General features: G+C 30.7%; 1 protein-coding gene across 2 annotated transcripts; it reads left to right on the forward strand.

Annotated features, from left to right (window-relative positions):
* Positions 1-5,442: 5,442 nt before the first annotated feature.
* On the forward strand, positions 5,443-9,749 carry LOC100799384 (uncharacterized). 2 transcript variants are annotated; one of them, XM_006592355.4, is made up of 7 exons: positions 5,453-5,702; positions 6,378-6,457; positions 6,568-6,776; positions 7,409-7,631; positions 8,554-8,639; positions 8,824-8,915; positions 9,117-9,749. In XM_006592355.4, exons 2-7 carry the CDS (start codon positions 6,383-6,385, stop codon positions 9,356-9,358), a joined length of 927 nt encoding a protein of 308 aa, XP_006592418.1. In that variant the 5' UTR covers positions 5,453-5,702; positions 6,378-6,382; the 3' UTR covers positions 9,359-9,749. The 2 variants fall into 2 exon arrangements, with proteins under 2 accessions (XP_003539903.1, XP_006592418.1); XM_003539855.5 differs by having other exon boundaries at positions 5,443-6,457.
* Positions 9,750-14,120: the final 4,371 nt, after the last annotated feature.

Here is a 14,120-nt window from a genome sequence, read left to right on the forward strand (position 1 = left end):
GTGCTGATGACCCTCTTTTCTTGGGAGAGCCTGCCATGAGGGATGTATTATCCTTAAAATTCATGCTCATAATGCTTTGAGTTAGTCTTGGGATGAATAATAATGTCGACTTTAAAAGACATACTCTGCCTCCAAATGAGAGATATTTGTGATGCCATGCTGCCAACCTCTTCCGGAGTTTGTTCAACACTGGTTGCCAAAAGCTCTCTTTCCTAGGATTCCCCCCAACCGACAAGCCCAAATAAATAAATAGTAGATGTTGGGTAATCAATTCTTCCTCAAATAAAATTACTCACTCTCACATAAGATCGTGAGAATACAACAAAGATTACACCGTAGAAAAAATAATAACAAACACAAGAATTTAATCTGGTTCGACACCTCTTGCCTACGTCCACGGAATCGTCTCAAAGTATTTCACTATCACAGAAATGATTACAAGATTGTAACTCATCCCAATGGTTGGAGGTCTTGTGTGTGTGTGTAATGGTTCCCTTAAAGTTTCACTCTTGCAGTTTGCTGATGACCCTCTTTTCTTGGGAGAGCCTACCATGAGGGATGCATTATCCTTAAAATTCATGCTCATAATGCTTTGAGTTAGTCTTGGGCTTGAAGGTATTTTTTCATAAAATCCATATAGCGGGGATTGGAGTATCGGAAGGAGTCATCCAAAGGTCAGCAATGGTTTTAAATTGTCAAATCATGAGTCTACTATAGAGTTTCAAGCCAAAAAATAAGGTGCATGCATATTGGAAATTGAATTTTTATCACTAAGGTTTAGGTGACTTAAATGCAAAGTGAAAGATTGTATTTTACTAGATGAACCTTAGTTGAATGGATGCATTGACAGTTTTTTTGTTTCAACTTCCAAGATAGCTTATTTATTATAGTTGGTGACAATCTTCACTATAATAGAGAAGATAATTAGTGGAGAAACAACACATGAAGAGAGTATGTGTGAGAAGAAAGATTGTGAAACAAAATCACTTTGGTGAGAGAAAAGTATCTTTGTGTGAGAGTGTTATCATTTCTTGTAACCATTGAGTGAGGTACTCGAGTTTGTAGAGTAATACATTATTTGGGATGAGTTACAATCTTGTAATCATTTTTGTGATAGTGAAATACTTTGAGACGGTTCCGTGGACGTAGACAAGAGGTGCCGAACCAGATTAAATTCTTGTGTTTGTTATTATTTTTTCTACGGTGTAATCTTTGTTGTATTCTCACGATCTTATGTGAGAGTGAGTAATTTTATTTGAGGAAGAATTGATTACCCAACATCTACTATTTATTTATTTGGGCTTGTCGGTTGGGGGGAATCCTAGGAAAGAGAGCTTTTGGCAACCAGTGTTGAACAAACTCCGGAAGAGGTTGGCAGCATGGCATCACAAATATCTCTCATTTGGAGGCAGAGTATGTCTTTTAAAGTCGACATTATTATCCATCCCACTATTTTTCCTCTCTATTTTTAAGGCACCTAGCAAAGTCACTAGTAAGATAATTTATCTTCAAAGGAATTTCTTGTAGGGGGGCTAAGGCGGGAGGACCGTAAAATGTGTTGGGTTAGTAGGAAAAATGTGTGTTTAAAGACAAAGGTGGCATAAACATCAAGGATGTAGAGAGCTTTAACAAAGCATTGTTATCTAAATGGTTGTGGCAGTTTATAAATGAGGACAATGCACTGTGGGTGAAAATTATTAAGGAAATGGGAAACGTGGGGAAGATGTGTTACATAATCCAAAGTCGTTATGATGGTGGAGAGATGTGTGTTCTGTGTGTCATAGTGGAGCATCTAGGGGATGGTTTTGGAGCAGAGTGAAGAGAGAACATAGGAGTGGTGAACGTATTATGTTTTGGGAACATTTGTGGGTGGGGAAGGAACTGTTAAGTGTGAGATTTAATAGACTTTATGTGAACTCTACAAAAAAATTGCTATATTACAGGTATGGGATATTGGTTTGATGGAGGGTGGGAATGGTCTTTGAGGTGGAGAAGGTCCTTTTTTGAGTGGGAGGAGGAACTTGTGATAGTGCTTATGCGTGAGTTGAGTGGTTCAATGCCAAAGAGAGAGATAGAGTCGGGATTCTTGGGCTTGGGAAGGGGTCAATTCAAAAGTTTTGTCAGGGAAGCATGCTTGTGTGTGCAACCTTTGTGTGATCAATATGTACCTTCTTCGTTTTACAGGCAGATTTGGAAACTACCAATTCCATCCAAGCTTAGTTTGGTTTAGAGAGCTTCTCTAAATAGAATTTCAACAAAAGAAAACCTTATCAATAGGGGCGTGTAGCTTGAGGAAGGACAACAACTTCGTTGCTTCTACTATCAGGTGGTGGAAACAACAACACATCTCTTTTTCTCATATCATTTTGCTCTATTAGTCTGGCGGTCATGCTACTCATGGTTTGGTGTTTCTTTAGCTCTACCAGATATGTTGGAGATGCTCTTTTTGCAACATAGTGGTCTATTGAAGGGAAACAAAGGAAAGTTGTTATCGTGGGGGGTCTAAGAAACTGTTATATGGTCATTGTGGTGCCATAGGAACAACATAATATTTAATAATGTCCAAACCAATCTTGGTATTGTTATAGAGATGGTTGTTGTTAGATTGTGGATGTGGCTCAAGGTGAAGGCAAAAAGAATTTTCTGCTTCATAACCTAGCTGCTCTTTGAATCCTGCATTTCCTATGTAGCTCTAAAGTTTGTTTGACGGTAATGTTCTGCTGTATGGAATGAATAACAAGTATCTGTTAACAATTTGGATATACATAGCCTTAGTGATCATTGGATTAGCTCGGATAGAAGTGTCCAATTTGAGTTAAACGACTTCAGATTGGGGGAATCACGGTCTTGGGGGATGGTTCATTGTATCAACTATGGGATTTATTTTGGAATTTTACAATAGTTGGTTGGCTTCAGCAATCACATGTGGTATTTTTTTTAGATTAGAGACCACGATATTTTTTAATCTATTAGGTCATAAATTAATTTTGTTCGTAATACGTAATTATTATTGTCTTTAAAGAATTTTATATAACGTGAGAATTAAATATTAATTTTCTCGTTAAATAATTTTTATTCTTACTCAAATGAATATCAACCTCTAGATTATATCTTATCTTTTTCTAATAATATATATTTATTTAATTATTAAAAAAATAATTTAAACTTGAGATTTACGATGAAACTTAAATAATTCTTATCAATTGATTCACACATTTAATAATTTATTAGATAATATTTTATAAAATGTGATTATATATATATTTATATTAATTTATTTGATTTGAAATATATCTTGTAAAATATATTTTAATTTATACTTTATACTTCTTTTATTTTACGATTTAATTATACACCGTGTAAAGATTAATATATATCAAGTTAATGAATTAAATTGATACGGCATTATTCCATATATATTATCAGGTATTGATTGTCTGAATTCAAATTTAAATAAATGACCCTATTATAATTTCAAGTTGGATAAAAATAAAGATATAACCGTCATACAGCACTGATCAATAATACTAGGATACCATATATATTTTCTTATTTTATTTCTAAATTTTTCTTTTCCCCGAAATTAGAAGGTCGAAGTTGAACGAGTAAAAAGGTGCAATATTGTGATAACCTCATTCCATTTGTTTTGTTTAAAGTTTGAACAGTTCTCGCGTTTCTCTGCAACCAGTGTTCCAATGAGGCAATGACCAATGACGTGCCTTGCTGGGCAATTAAGGCGTTGAATGAATACAACAGTATTTTGTTTGGTTTGTGTAGTTATTAGTCAGGACTCTGTCAAAACTGTGGCTTTGCATTGTGCCTGACTTGTGTTGGATAGACTTTGATACAATACAATTTACATATTACATATATAACCTGTGAAGTTTTTTAATGGATTTAATTTTGACTTGTTATTCACGTAATATTTGTTGATCAAAGTTATTTTCTTTCGTTTTATATAATTGCACTCAATTATGCATGACATTTTGGTATATCAGTACATAAATAAGTTACTTCCTTTAATTTTTAATTTGTATAATGTTGTTTAAGGTTATAGTTCTTTTTGAAGAAATTTAAGGTTTTATATAGTTAATAGATTTTCACGAGCTAAAAATTCCTTGAGGACTTTGATTATAAATCAGAAATTGCGAAGAAGAAAGTGACCATAAGCCTGACAGTTTTAAGATATTTTGTCCAGTTTTGCAAAATAAATCTTTTTAATGTTTATATATCAAGGACTGGTCAATTTTTTGACACTTTTGTTTTGTTTGCTTCAGCACTCAGAATTTTTTTATTCGTGGTCATACTTCCATTTTTAAAAATAAAATCAGCTTGTTTATAAAAAATATCAACTGAATCTGAGATGCCATTTTCTCAAATTTTATACAAAAAATAAAAAATTTCATTTTTTGATATAACAAACTCACAGGTATCAATTAATTTGAATTTTTTTATGTAAATAATTAATTATAGTTTTTTCATATATATGAAAAACAATTAATAATATTAATTTAGGCCCAATTTTTGTTGCCGAAGAACAGCATGTTCTATCTCTAAAATAAGGTAATTTAGAATTAGTCTTACCAGTCACGGTAAAATTTAATTTTGCATCCACTGAATATCAATGGTTCAATTTCAAAGCCTCAATTTAATACCCAATCAGCGCCCCAAAAGAAGCTAATCTCTCTTCTTTTAACTTTATTCTTAAAACGAACCTTATCCAATACCTGGAATAAAATCAATGTCTCCATTTTCTCTTTTATGACTAATCTCATCAATTAACAAAAACACTTCCCGATATTTTTTGAACAAGTTAATTCTTTTACTTGAATATTACTCACTTTAATCTTTTTTTTTATAAGACCAATACACTAATTCATAAAATAGGAAGATAATTAAATAATTTAGTGAATTCACGATAAATTTGTCCTAAAATAATACTATATTTTTCCAAAATTATTACAACATAAATGAGACATTCTTTTTTATTTTAATTCCTTTAATATCCTTTATCATTAATTATTATTGTTTTAACTTTTATTTGAATTATTCTTTTTTATAAAAAGGACTAATCCAAAATTTTAATTTAGTAATTGTAAAAAAATCTAAGGAATATTCTTCAATGAAAGAAAGAGAATCATGTATTGGTGTGAAATTATTTTAATCTAACGTTTTTTGAGTTCAATCTTATTCTAGATATACAACTATCTGCGATATTTAGAGGAAGAGCGTAAATAATTTATTCGATTCAAATAAAAGTATATATGACAAGCAAGCAATTATATTAAATATTTAAAAATAATTTAACTATTCAATTTATTTAATTTTCCATAAATTATACACGTCATGAAGAAAAAATAAATCAAAGGAAGAGAAGAAAAAAGAACCCGAAACAGAGTTTTATATATCCCACAGAGAAAGAAACGCATGAATTTTAGAATTGTTATTACAGATTTCGTATTCTGTGTGACGCGGTAGACGGTAGTCATTGGTTTGTAAGAGAGCACCACCCACCCCATCCCATAATATAAATCCGTGCTTAACACTTCATCATAAATTCGCACTTTCTAGAAACCAAAGCAAAGTTCCCTGTTTCACTTTCTGTTCTGTTTTGGATATTTCTCAACATAACCAAACCAAAGCGTTTTACTATTTTGTTTTCTAGTTTCCTCCATCTCCCTCCCATACTCACCTTCTCTCTGGTCAGTTTTCCTTCTTTTCCACCTTTTTCAGTTTTTATTCTCAAACAAAACAAACACGCCAACACGGGTTTCTGTTACAAGAGTTTTTTAAAAAAAGAAAAAAAAAAATGAAAATAAATTTATTGTTCCCTTGTTTTCTTTCTCCATATGCTTGTCTTTCGTTTCTTTTAGTTTTTAGCGTGTCTTTGTTTCTGGACTTCGTTTTGTTGGTTTAAGGTTAAAGCGTCAGCGTGTTGTCTTTCCTTAAATGTCGAACAAAGCAGGGTTGGCTTGAGTTTTCTTCAAGACTTAGTTTATCAAAGAAAGGAAGAGTTAGATAGATTAAGAGAGAGAAAGAGTTGTCATTGTTTGTTTTTGTTTATGTAACTATGTGTTGAGTTGGAAACATTATTATTGGCTTTGTTAAAACAGAGAAATTGTTGTCGAGGAGATAAAAATAAGACCGTTAGACTGAGAGTTTTGCGGGAGAAAAAAAAAACAAGACTTTGACTCTTAGCTGTTGAGATAATTTGCCTTTCAATTCTCTTTCTTCTTAGTTATTAACCTCAATAATTTCTCAACTTCTCTTTCTCTGCTCCTTTGTTTTTTCCTCATCTTAATTAGTTCTCATTGTAAGAGAAGCTGAAACTCCTTCAATCTTTTTCTTTTCCTCTGACACCATGATTTTCGATGAAGGGTCAATGCAATCTAAGTCCAACCTTGACTGCTTCCTCCGGCGTACGACACCTGTTGTGCCGTCTCAGTTTCTTCCCAAGGTGCTACTTTTTGCCTTTGTTTTGTTAATTTTTGTTTTCTGCTTGGTTCATTGTGTTTTGTGTTTTTTTTTCGTTGTGATCCTAAGTTTTTGTGTTTTTCTTTCTGACAGCACGAGATTCGAAACCTTAACCGATTGTGGCACCCGTGGGAGAGAGAAGCTGTTGAGTACTTCACTTTGGGTGATCTATGGAATCGTTTCCACGAATGGAGTGCTTATGGAGCTGGAGTTCCCATCACGTTGTCCAATGGGGAGACACTTGTTCAGTACTATGTTCCTTACCTCTCCGCAATTCAGATATTCACCAGCAACACTTTCAGGTATGTTTTACATATATGCACATGAAGATAATCTATATCAGTTTTGTGGGGGTTGTTGTTCAATTTTTTGTAGTTTTGAATCAAATCATGGCCTGAGGGTATTCGTTGATGTAAGAATAGTCATATAAGCATATTTTTATCACCAAATGGGATATTTGGTACCCAATGGATATGATTCGGTTGGCAACACACACGGCAAGGAGCTGTATTCAATTTCTACCTAATATATCTTCAGATGAAACTTTTTAAGTGTGACCAAGAATTAGTGAGGAGAATCTGAATTTACAGAACACACATTTAGAAGGAATTTAAGTATGACTGAATTTCGGGTAAAAAATTAGTCCTATAACAGGTTTAAAGGGCCGAAGCTTTAGAAATACCTAGGAGTTCTACCTGAGAGTCAAAAACTCCAATTATGTAGCTTAAAAAAATGACTCTTTGTATCAATGTTCTTATGGTCATAGTTCTATGATACCTGTTGATTAGTTGTTTTTGTTTCAAGTGATTTTGTATATTATGGTTCATGGTTCTGGACTTCATGATTGTTTGTAAAAAAATAGTAATATCAATCTTTGATGAGAGGGAACAGGATGCATAGATTTGAATTGAGTGTTTGTTTCTTTCTTATTCAGGGAAGAGACCGAGTCAGGTGAGTGTGAGACAAGGGATTCGTACAGCGATTCCTACAGTGAAGAGAGTGAGAGTGACAAACTATGGAGGTGGGATGGAACTTCGTCAGAAGAAGGAGGATCTGAGCACGATTGTTTGTGGCACATGAATGACCGATTGGGTCACCTTTACTTCCAATATTTTGAAAGATCAACTCCATATGGGAGAGTTCCTCTAATGGATAAGGTGCGTTTGTTTTGTTCTTGTTGGCCATTTCTAACTTTTTTTTTTGCAGCTTTATTAGTTATTAGATGTGCTGAAAGAATTTCATGATTTTCATCTATATCTGGATTCTGATTTTAGTGTTTCTAATTAGATGAGAATCCACAGATTAGGCATAGGGAGGGAATAGGGAATGTTCTTTTTTAGAAGTTTGTATTGTAATCACCAAAAATCTTTAGTGATAGGGCATCCATAAAAGGTTAACTGTGACTTTTGACTTATGATCATGTGAATCCGGAGAACTCGTTTTTCTCTGTTCATAATAACTTGGCACTTCTTAGTCTAGTCTCTGCTATCTCTTTCTTCTGTGGAACCCCCCGCCCCCACCTTCTTCAATGTAATTAATTATTATTCTTATTTTTATACTTCTTGAGTGAGCATATGTTCTCCTTCCAAAAACCTTTGCTGAATGTAGTTTTCACTTTTCTGTGTTTGGATTCTTGTGATCTATCTATATATTCAACAAAAAAAATCCGTAATTTAGTGTTTCAATAGATTAGCGTATCTCCGCAGAAATCTTTTGTAAAGCGTTTTATCCAATTCAATGCCATGACTTCCAGAAATTGAGGGTATAAAAGAAATCCTTGATGATACAAAAAAACCGTAATTTTCGCTTCAATTCTTTGTAAATAGAAATTTAAATATTTGCAAGATTAACTTTATTACAAAAATTTAAAGGCTTAAAAATTATATAGTACCTCTGGGCCTCTTTCGTTTACCATTGAAATCAATGTTTCTAACCGTGCACGCATTTGAAGGCGACATCTATGATTGAGATTAATTTGGACACACCTTCAATTATGTTCAAAACTAATTCTCTCAAAATTTTATCTTAGATTAGAACAAATGGCACACTATTGCTGACTAATATATTTTTAACTTTCAGATTACTGGCTTAGCAGAAAGATACCCGGGGTTGATGTCACTAAGAAGTGTAGATCTTTCCCCAGCAAGTTGGATGGCAGTTGCTTGGTAATTAATTTTCTCTCTCATGTTAAACATGTATTTTTTTTTTTTTGGTCCTTTTTCTACCAAATCACTGGTCCTTACGGTTAACTAAATTTGGAATTGATTTCAACAAGTATCCTTGATGTAAGGAATATTCTAATGTATATGATCAATTGATGAATAGATCTTCCATGGTTACTGTTTCCAGGTACCCCATATATCATATTCCCATGGGAAGAACAATTAAAGATCTCTCAACATGCTTCCTCACTTTCCACACACTTTCATCTTCATTCCAAGGTGTTATTATTATTATTTCATTCTCTATCCATATGTCACACTACATAATTATGTACAACTACTATATCATTTTAACTTTTTCTGCGGAAAAGGAAAAAAATCTTGAAAATTCACCCCAATAAAAACCGTAAAATTTTGGAAAGAGAATATGCACTAAGTGGAACTTTTTTTTTTCCTTATGTGTGTACTTGTGTTTTATAGATATGGACCTTGATGATGATACCGACGGAGCCCACGAGAAGAGAAAGGAAGGTGAAGGAATTTCGCTGCCAGCATTTGGTTTGGCCACGTATAAGATGCAAGGGAGTGTGTGGGTCTCAGGGAATTGTGGTAGGGACCAAGAAAGACTAGTCTCACTATTGAGCGTGGCAGATTCATGGTTGAAGCAACTAAGGGTCCAACATCATGACTTCAATTACTTCATGGGCGCTCGGCATGGCTAGAACAAATTAGTGCACACTACTTTGCAAAATTGACCCCTAAAAAATCCTTTTTTTTTGGATATATATTTTGTTGTTGTGCCCTTGCTTGGACCATTAATTGCACCCCTTTTTGTTGGCTTTTGAGTGTGATGAGGAATGAGGATTTGTAGTACTTTGTAGTTGTTTAATTGACCCTTTGAGAGCATTTTAATTAGGACACAAGCCCTTGTAAGGGTATGTAACCGATCAAATGAGTTGACTCCTTTGTATATAGAGTGGTAGGTGAGGAGGCCAGAGTTATTATAATTTACTAAGATGATGTGAGAGTGAGACTACATAGAACTTTGAAACTTGGATTGTGTATGATCACTTGCTAGTATTGACCAATGATGATGATGACCATTATAGTTGAGACGTGGAATGTTTCTGTAAATGCCACCGATCCACTGGCTCTTGTTTGCTAATAGATAAGCATCACATGATACCATGAACATTTTTTTTTTTATAATAATTGTTGTTTTGGGTTTGGCATTGGTTTGGTAAAAAGGAAAAAGAGAGTTTAAGAATGCAATCTAGTGAGGGGAGATGCATGAGAAATTGAATGAACGGTTGGCCATTTGCCATGAATGACATGTAGGTTCTGAGCTTTTATTTCCGCGTGGACCCATCATAGAATAAGAAAATGTATCTAATGCATTGATATAGCACATGGTCTAGCTTAATTGTCCTTTTTCATTTGAAGTGTTTAATTGTGTTTTTAAGGGTGTTCATGGTCGATCAGTTTGATTCAAATTTGAAAGAAAATTAAATTAAAATTAATTTGATTTCAATTGGATCGGTTTGAATCTTAGAATGTTTTTTTAGTCCGAACCAAACCAACTGGATGATAAAGATATAATATTGCTCTAGTAAAAGAGAAAGAGAATGAAAAAAATGAGTTCAAATTCTCTTCTTAACAAAAACTAAAAACTAATAATTAATGTTTGTTCATAAAAAAAATTACTAATATAATTATGAGTGGGCTGAGTCACGTATATTTGACAAAAAATAAAATCAATTTTTTTAAAAAAATAGCATGGTTTTGTCCCAAATTTGATAAATAATATTGTTATAAAATAATATAAGCAACATATTTAAATGTGATTAATTAGAACAACTAAATAATAGCATAAATTATAAAAAAATAACACATAATTCATTAAATCATAAAAGTCCATCTCTATATAATAATATAAAAGAAATAAACTAAATTATTCAACATAAATTTTAATTTAAAGGTATACTAAATTAAAACACAATAAAAAGATTTAAAAAACACACAATTGAGCATTAAAATAATAATAAGTATATAATTTGTTTGATTTGGGTTGATTTAAATTTGAAAAGAATGAATCTAATATTCAAACCAATCAATATTGAATTTTAATTGATTTTAGACCCGAACAAGAAAAAATTCCGAAACAATCTAATTGATTTAATTCAAATTATCGAATTGTCAAATTGATCCGAAACGGTAATCACCCTAATCCTCCGTATAATGCAATATATATGATTGTAAAATAAGCATAAATATTCTCACCTAAAATTTGGAGGCAAAATAACTATTTAATTCATTTGATAATTAACTCAGATCCACATGCGGTTTTAGTTAGCCGCATTATCGTCTCCCTAGTTTTACTCTCCGAATTAGATATTTTATCGATTATTTTATATTTTATATACATTTAGTGAAAATAATTTTTAAATTGTTGGTGTGTTTTTTAACAAATTTCATTTATAATAAATTTATAATTTTATTTTTATGACAATTATATTATATTCCATCATAATTTTATGCTTAATATCTTCCTTATCAGCACACTTTTTTTTTTAAGTTTAACTATTACATTTTTCTTTTAAAATAAACCTGTATCAAACGAAGTTAATTTGTAATTATTCATTTAATATACTATAAATACATATTAATTATTCATTTAATATACCCAATTAAATGTAGAAGTAGGCATACTGTTTTTTTATGATTGAAGTAGGGCATACTATACGTACAAGTCATAATCTACGAAACTAGCAACTTGTGTAGGTTTGGATAATATCAAGTCCTATAGTTTTTTTAATAGTAGATTATTATAAGGTTTGATGTGCAAAGGTTATATTGCCATGACCCCTAGATTTGTAGGCTGATTTTTTTTTTCTCACACAAAAGATAAATAAAATTTAAAAATAGTTTAACTATTTTAAAAGTAAAAAAAAAATGCCATTTTTCGGCTGGTTGGCAGACTGACTGGGTTAATTAGCAAGACAAATTTTTTACCAAATAAAAAGTAGGCATACATGCTTTCGAATGCTGGTCTATTTAAAACGTGGGGCTATACTAGTTATTAGCTGGTTTAAATGCGGACCTAAACAGACTAAGGGGAACTATTCAATCTAATTAAACTAAAATATTAAATATTTGTTTATTTTGAATATAATTAGTTTTCTCTTTTTTTATTATTTTATACTTTTTTTGTGCTCCAACTAAAAAATAAGTAGATATTTGTTAGTTAATATATATATATATATATATATATATATATATATATATTTTGAAGGTACTGCATTATATTATTAGGAATATTATAAGTTAGAATTTAATTTTGAAATGTTATTCCAAAATTAAAAATAATTAATATTTAAATAAAATAATAAGTAAAAATGGAAGTTACAAGGGTGATAGAAAATATCTTTGAATTTATATTTTCAAGAGAATTTTTTTTTCTTATCCTTCATTATGGAAATAAAATTATCCTAAGACACAAGAGTTTAACTATTTTAGGAATATATGATACTCTGATGAGACCAAAATATATTTTGATAACCTTTTAATAATCATGAGAATAAATGTTTTTACTTTTATATTCTCGAGAATGGAAAAGAGATAACATTAAACAAATGCCACTTATATATTGAAATTAAATGAAATAAATAAAAATAAATATTCATTGTCTTAAGTGAATGATTAAGATTAAAAATTAATCAAATTAATATTTAAAAAATATACGACTTTTATTTAATTTTAATTATTCATAAATCAATAATTGTTATTGCTCATTTTCATGTGAAAGTAATATTCTTATACAAGATTAATAAGAGTGTGATATGTGAACATTGTTTTCAATTTTAACATGACAAATATAAAAATCTAAAAGTTATGTGATTCTTTTAAGTCAATCCAATTTTAAGAAATTTTTAAAAAGCTTGCATATGTTGTTTTTCGTCTTTGAATGTCAGATCTATATAACTTTTGATTGCTGTATTTTTTTAATTTATTCTTGAAAGTTGGAGTTTTTTTTTTAAATTTTTTTGTCTTGTATTCTATTTTTGTAATTATCCCTGCAAGTTCTAAGTTTTCATTTTGAATTCCTATGTTAAATGTTCGTAACAAAAATGTTACTTTTGCTAATTTATGATGATGTTATCACGTGTGACACCAATAAAAAAATGATATCATTATGATGTGTGTCACATTAATTGGTATTACATCAACAATAAAATATCTCACAAATATTTGTTAAAATTAAATATGAAAATAAGAAAAATAGTAGAAAGATTAAAAATTAAAAAAATTATATGAACTAAAGGAAAAAAAAGTAACAAATTTGTAGGCATGAAAAAATAATTAAACTTATATAATATATAAATTAATTTAAAATTAATATAAAATTAAAATCTTAAATAAAAATTAAAATCATTATATAAAAACCACTTATTAGGATAACGTATTGGATAAATAGAATGCATCTTAACTTAAAATTAATATCACTTAAATATAATTTTTCTAGTCCCCAAACACCTTACATGCTAACCCATACTTTAGAACTTTTGTTAGAATCCGTCACTCATGCTATCAATATAGAGTATATGAAAACTAAATTAAAGATACCTTTCTACCTTTGTCTTATGATAATAAACAACAACAAAATCTTATGCCACCAGTGATCATGTCAACTAATCCTATAGTAAATCTTTGAAAAAAAAATAGAAAACTCCAGATTTGATACCCATTACCCAGTGAAAACAAATAAAGTTTAAAACAATTAACCTATTCATCTTGTTTAGAAATCAACTAAATAAATTTATGTGATCGACGTGTATCCGATCCTATATTAACTTGAGTACTTTCATAGTCTAAGGCATGAATGAGGAATTCTAAGCCGAGATATATTTGTGTGATCGATGTGTATCCAATCCTATATTAACTTGAGGACCTTCACAGTTTAGGACATGACTAATTAAGGGGTTGTCCACCATATCAGTACGTACATATATAATATAGAAATAAACTTCAGACACTATATTTATTCTAAATTAGTTTTTAGGACTTTAAATTAAGGTATTCATGACTTTGCACTTTTGGATATAAATACCAATCCTTATTTTTCTTATTTTAATTAATATATTAAACAAAATTTATTTGTCTCGTATAATGATTAATTAGGAAGATATTCTTACGACTCACGAGCCTCTACGTATCATATGGAAACTCGGGATGATTACAGAATTTACCGTGCCAGGCAAAATTTTCAAAAATAGAATGACAAGAAGGAAAGAGCACAAACAGACTCACTCCCAGTCCCAGAGTTAAAAGAAAATGATTGTTGCAGGACGGGTCCATTAGAATATTATTTAGAATAATTCAAGCCACTAATTTTTTTTTAATAAAAAATGAATTAGAATTCATACATGACTTTACAAATGTATGTATAAACATAAAAATATTAATTATAATTCGTACATTATAGTT

The sequence above is a fragment of the Glycine max genome, chromosome 12 (assembly GCF_000004515.6).
Source record: "Glycine max cultivar Williams 82 chromosome 12, Glycine_max_v4.0, whole genome shotgun sequence".
NCBI classification, from domain to species: Eukaryota; Viridiplantae; Streptophyta; class Magnoliopsida; order Fabales; family Fabaceae; genus Glycine; species Glycine max.

Coding starts and splice junctions, on each gene's coding strand:
- LOC100799384 (XM_003539855.5), top strand. CDS start 6,362: ATGATTTTCGATGAAGGGTCAATGCAATCTAAGTCCAACCTTGACTGC. Junction 6,777..7,408: donor TTCACCAGCAACACTTTCAG/GTATGTTTTACA, acceptor TTTCTTATTCAG/GGAAGAGACCGAGTCAGGTG. Junction 8,640..8,823: donor AGTTGGATGGCAGTTGCTTG/GTAATTAATTTT, acceptor TACTGTTTCCAG/GTACCCCATATATCATATTC.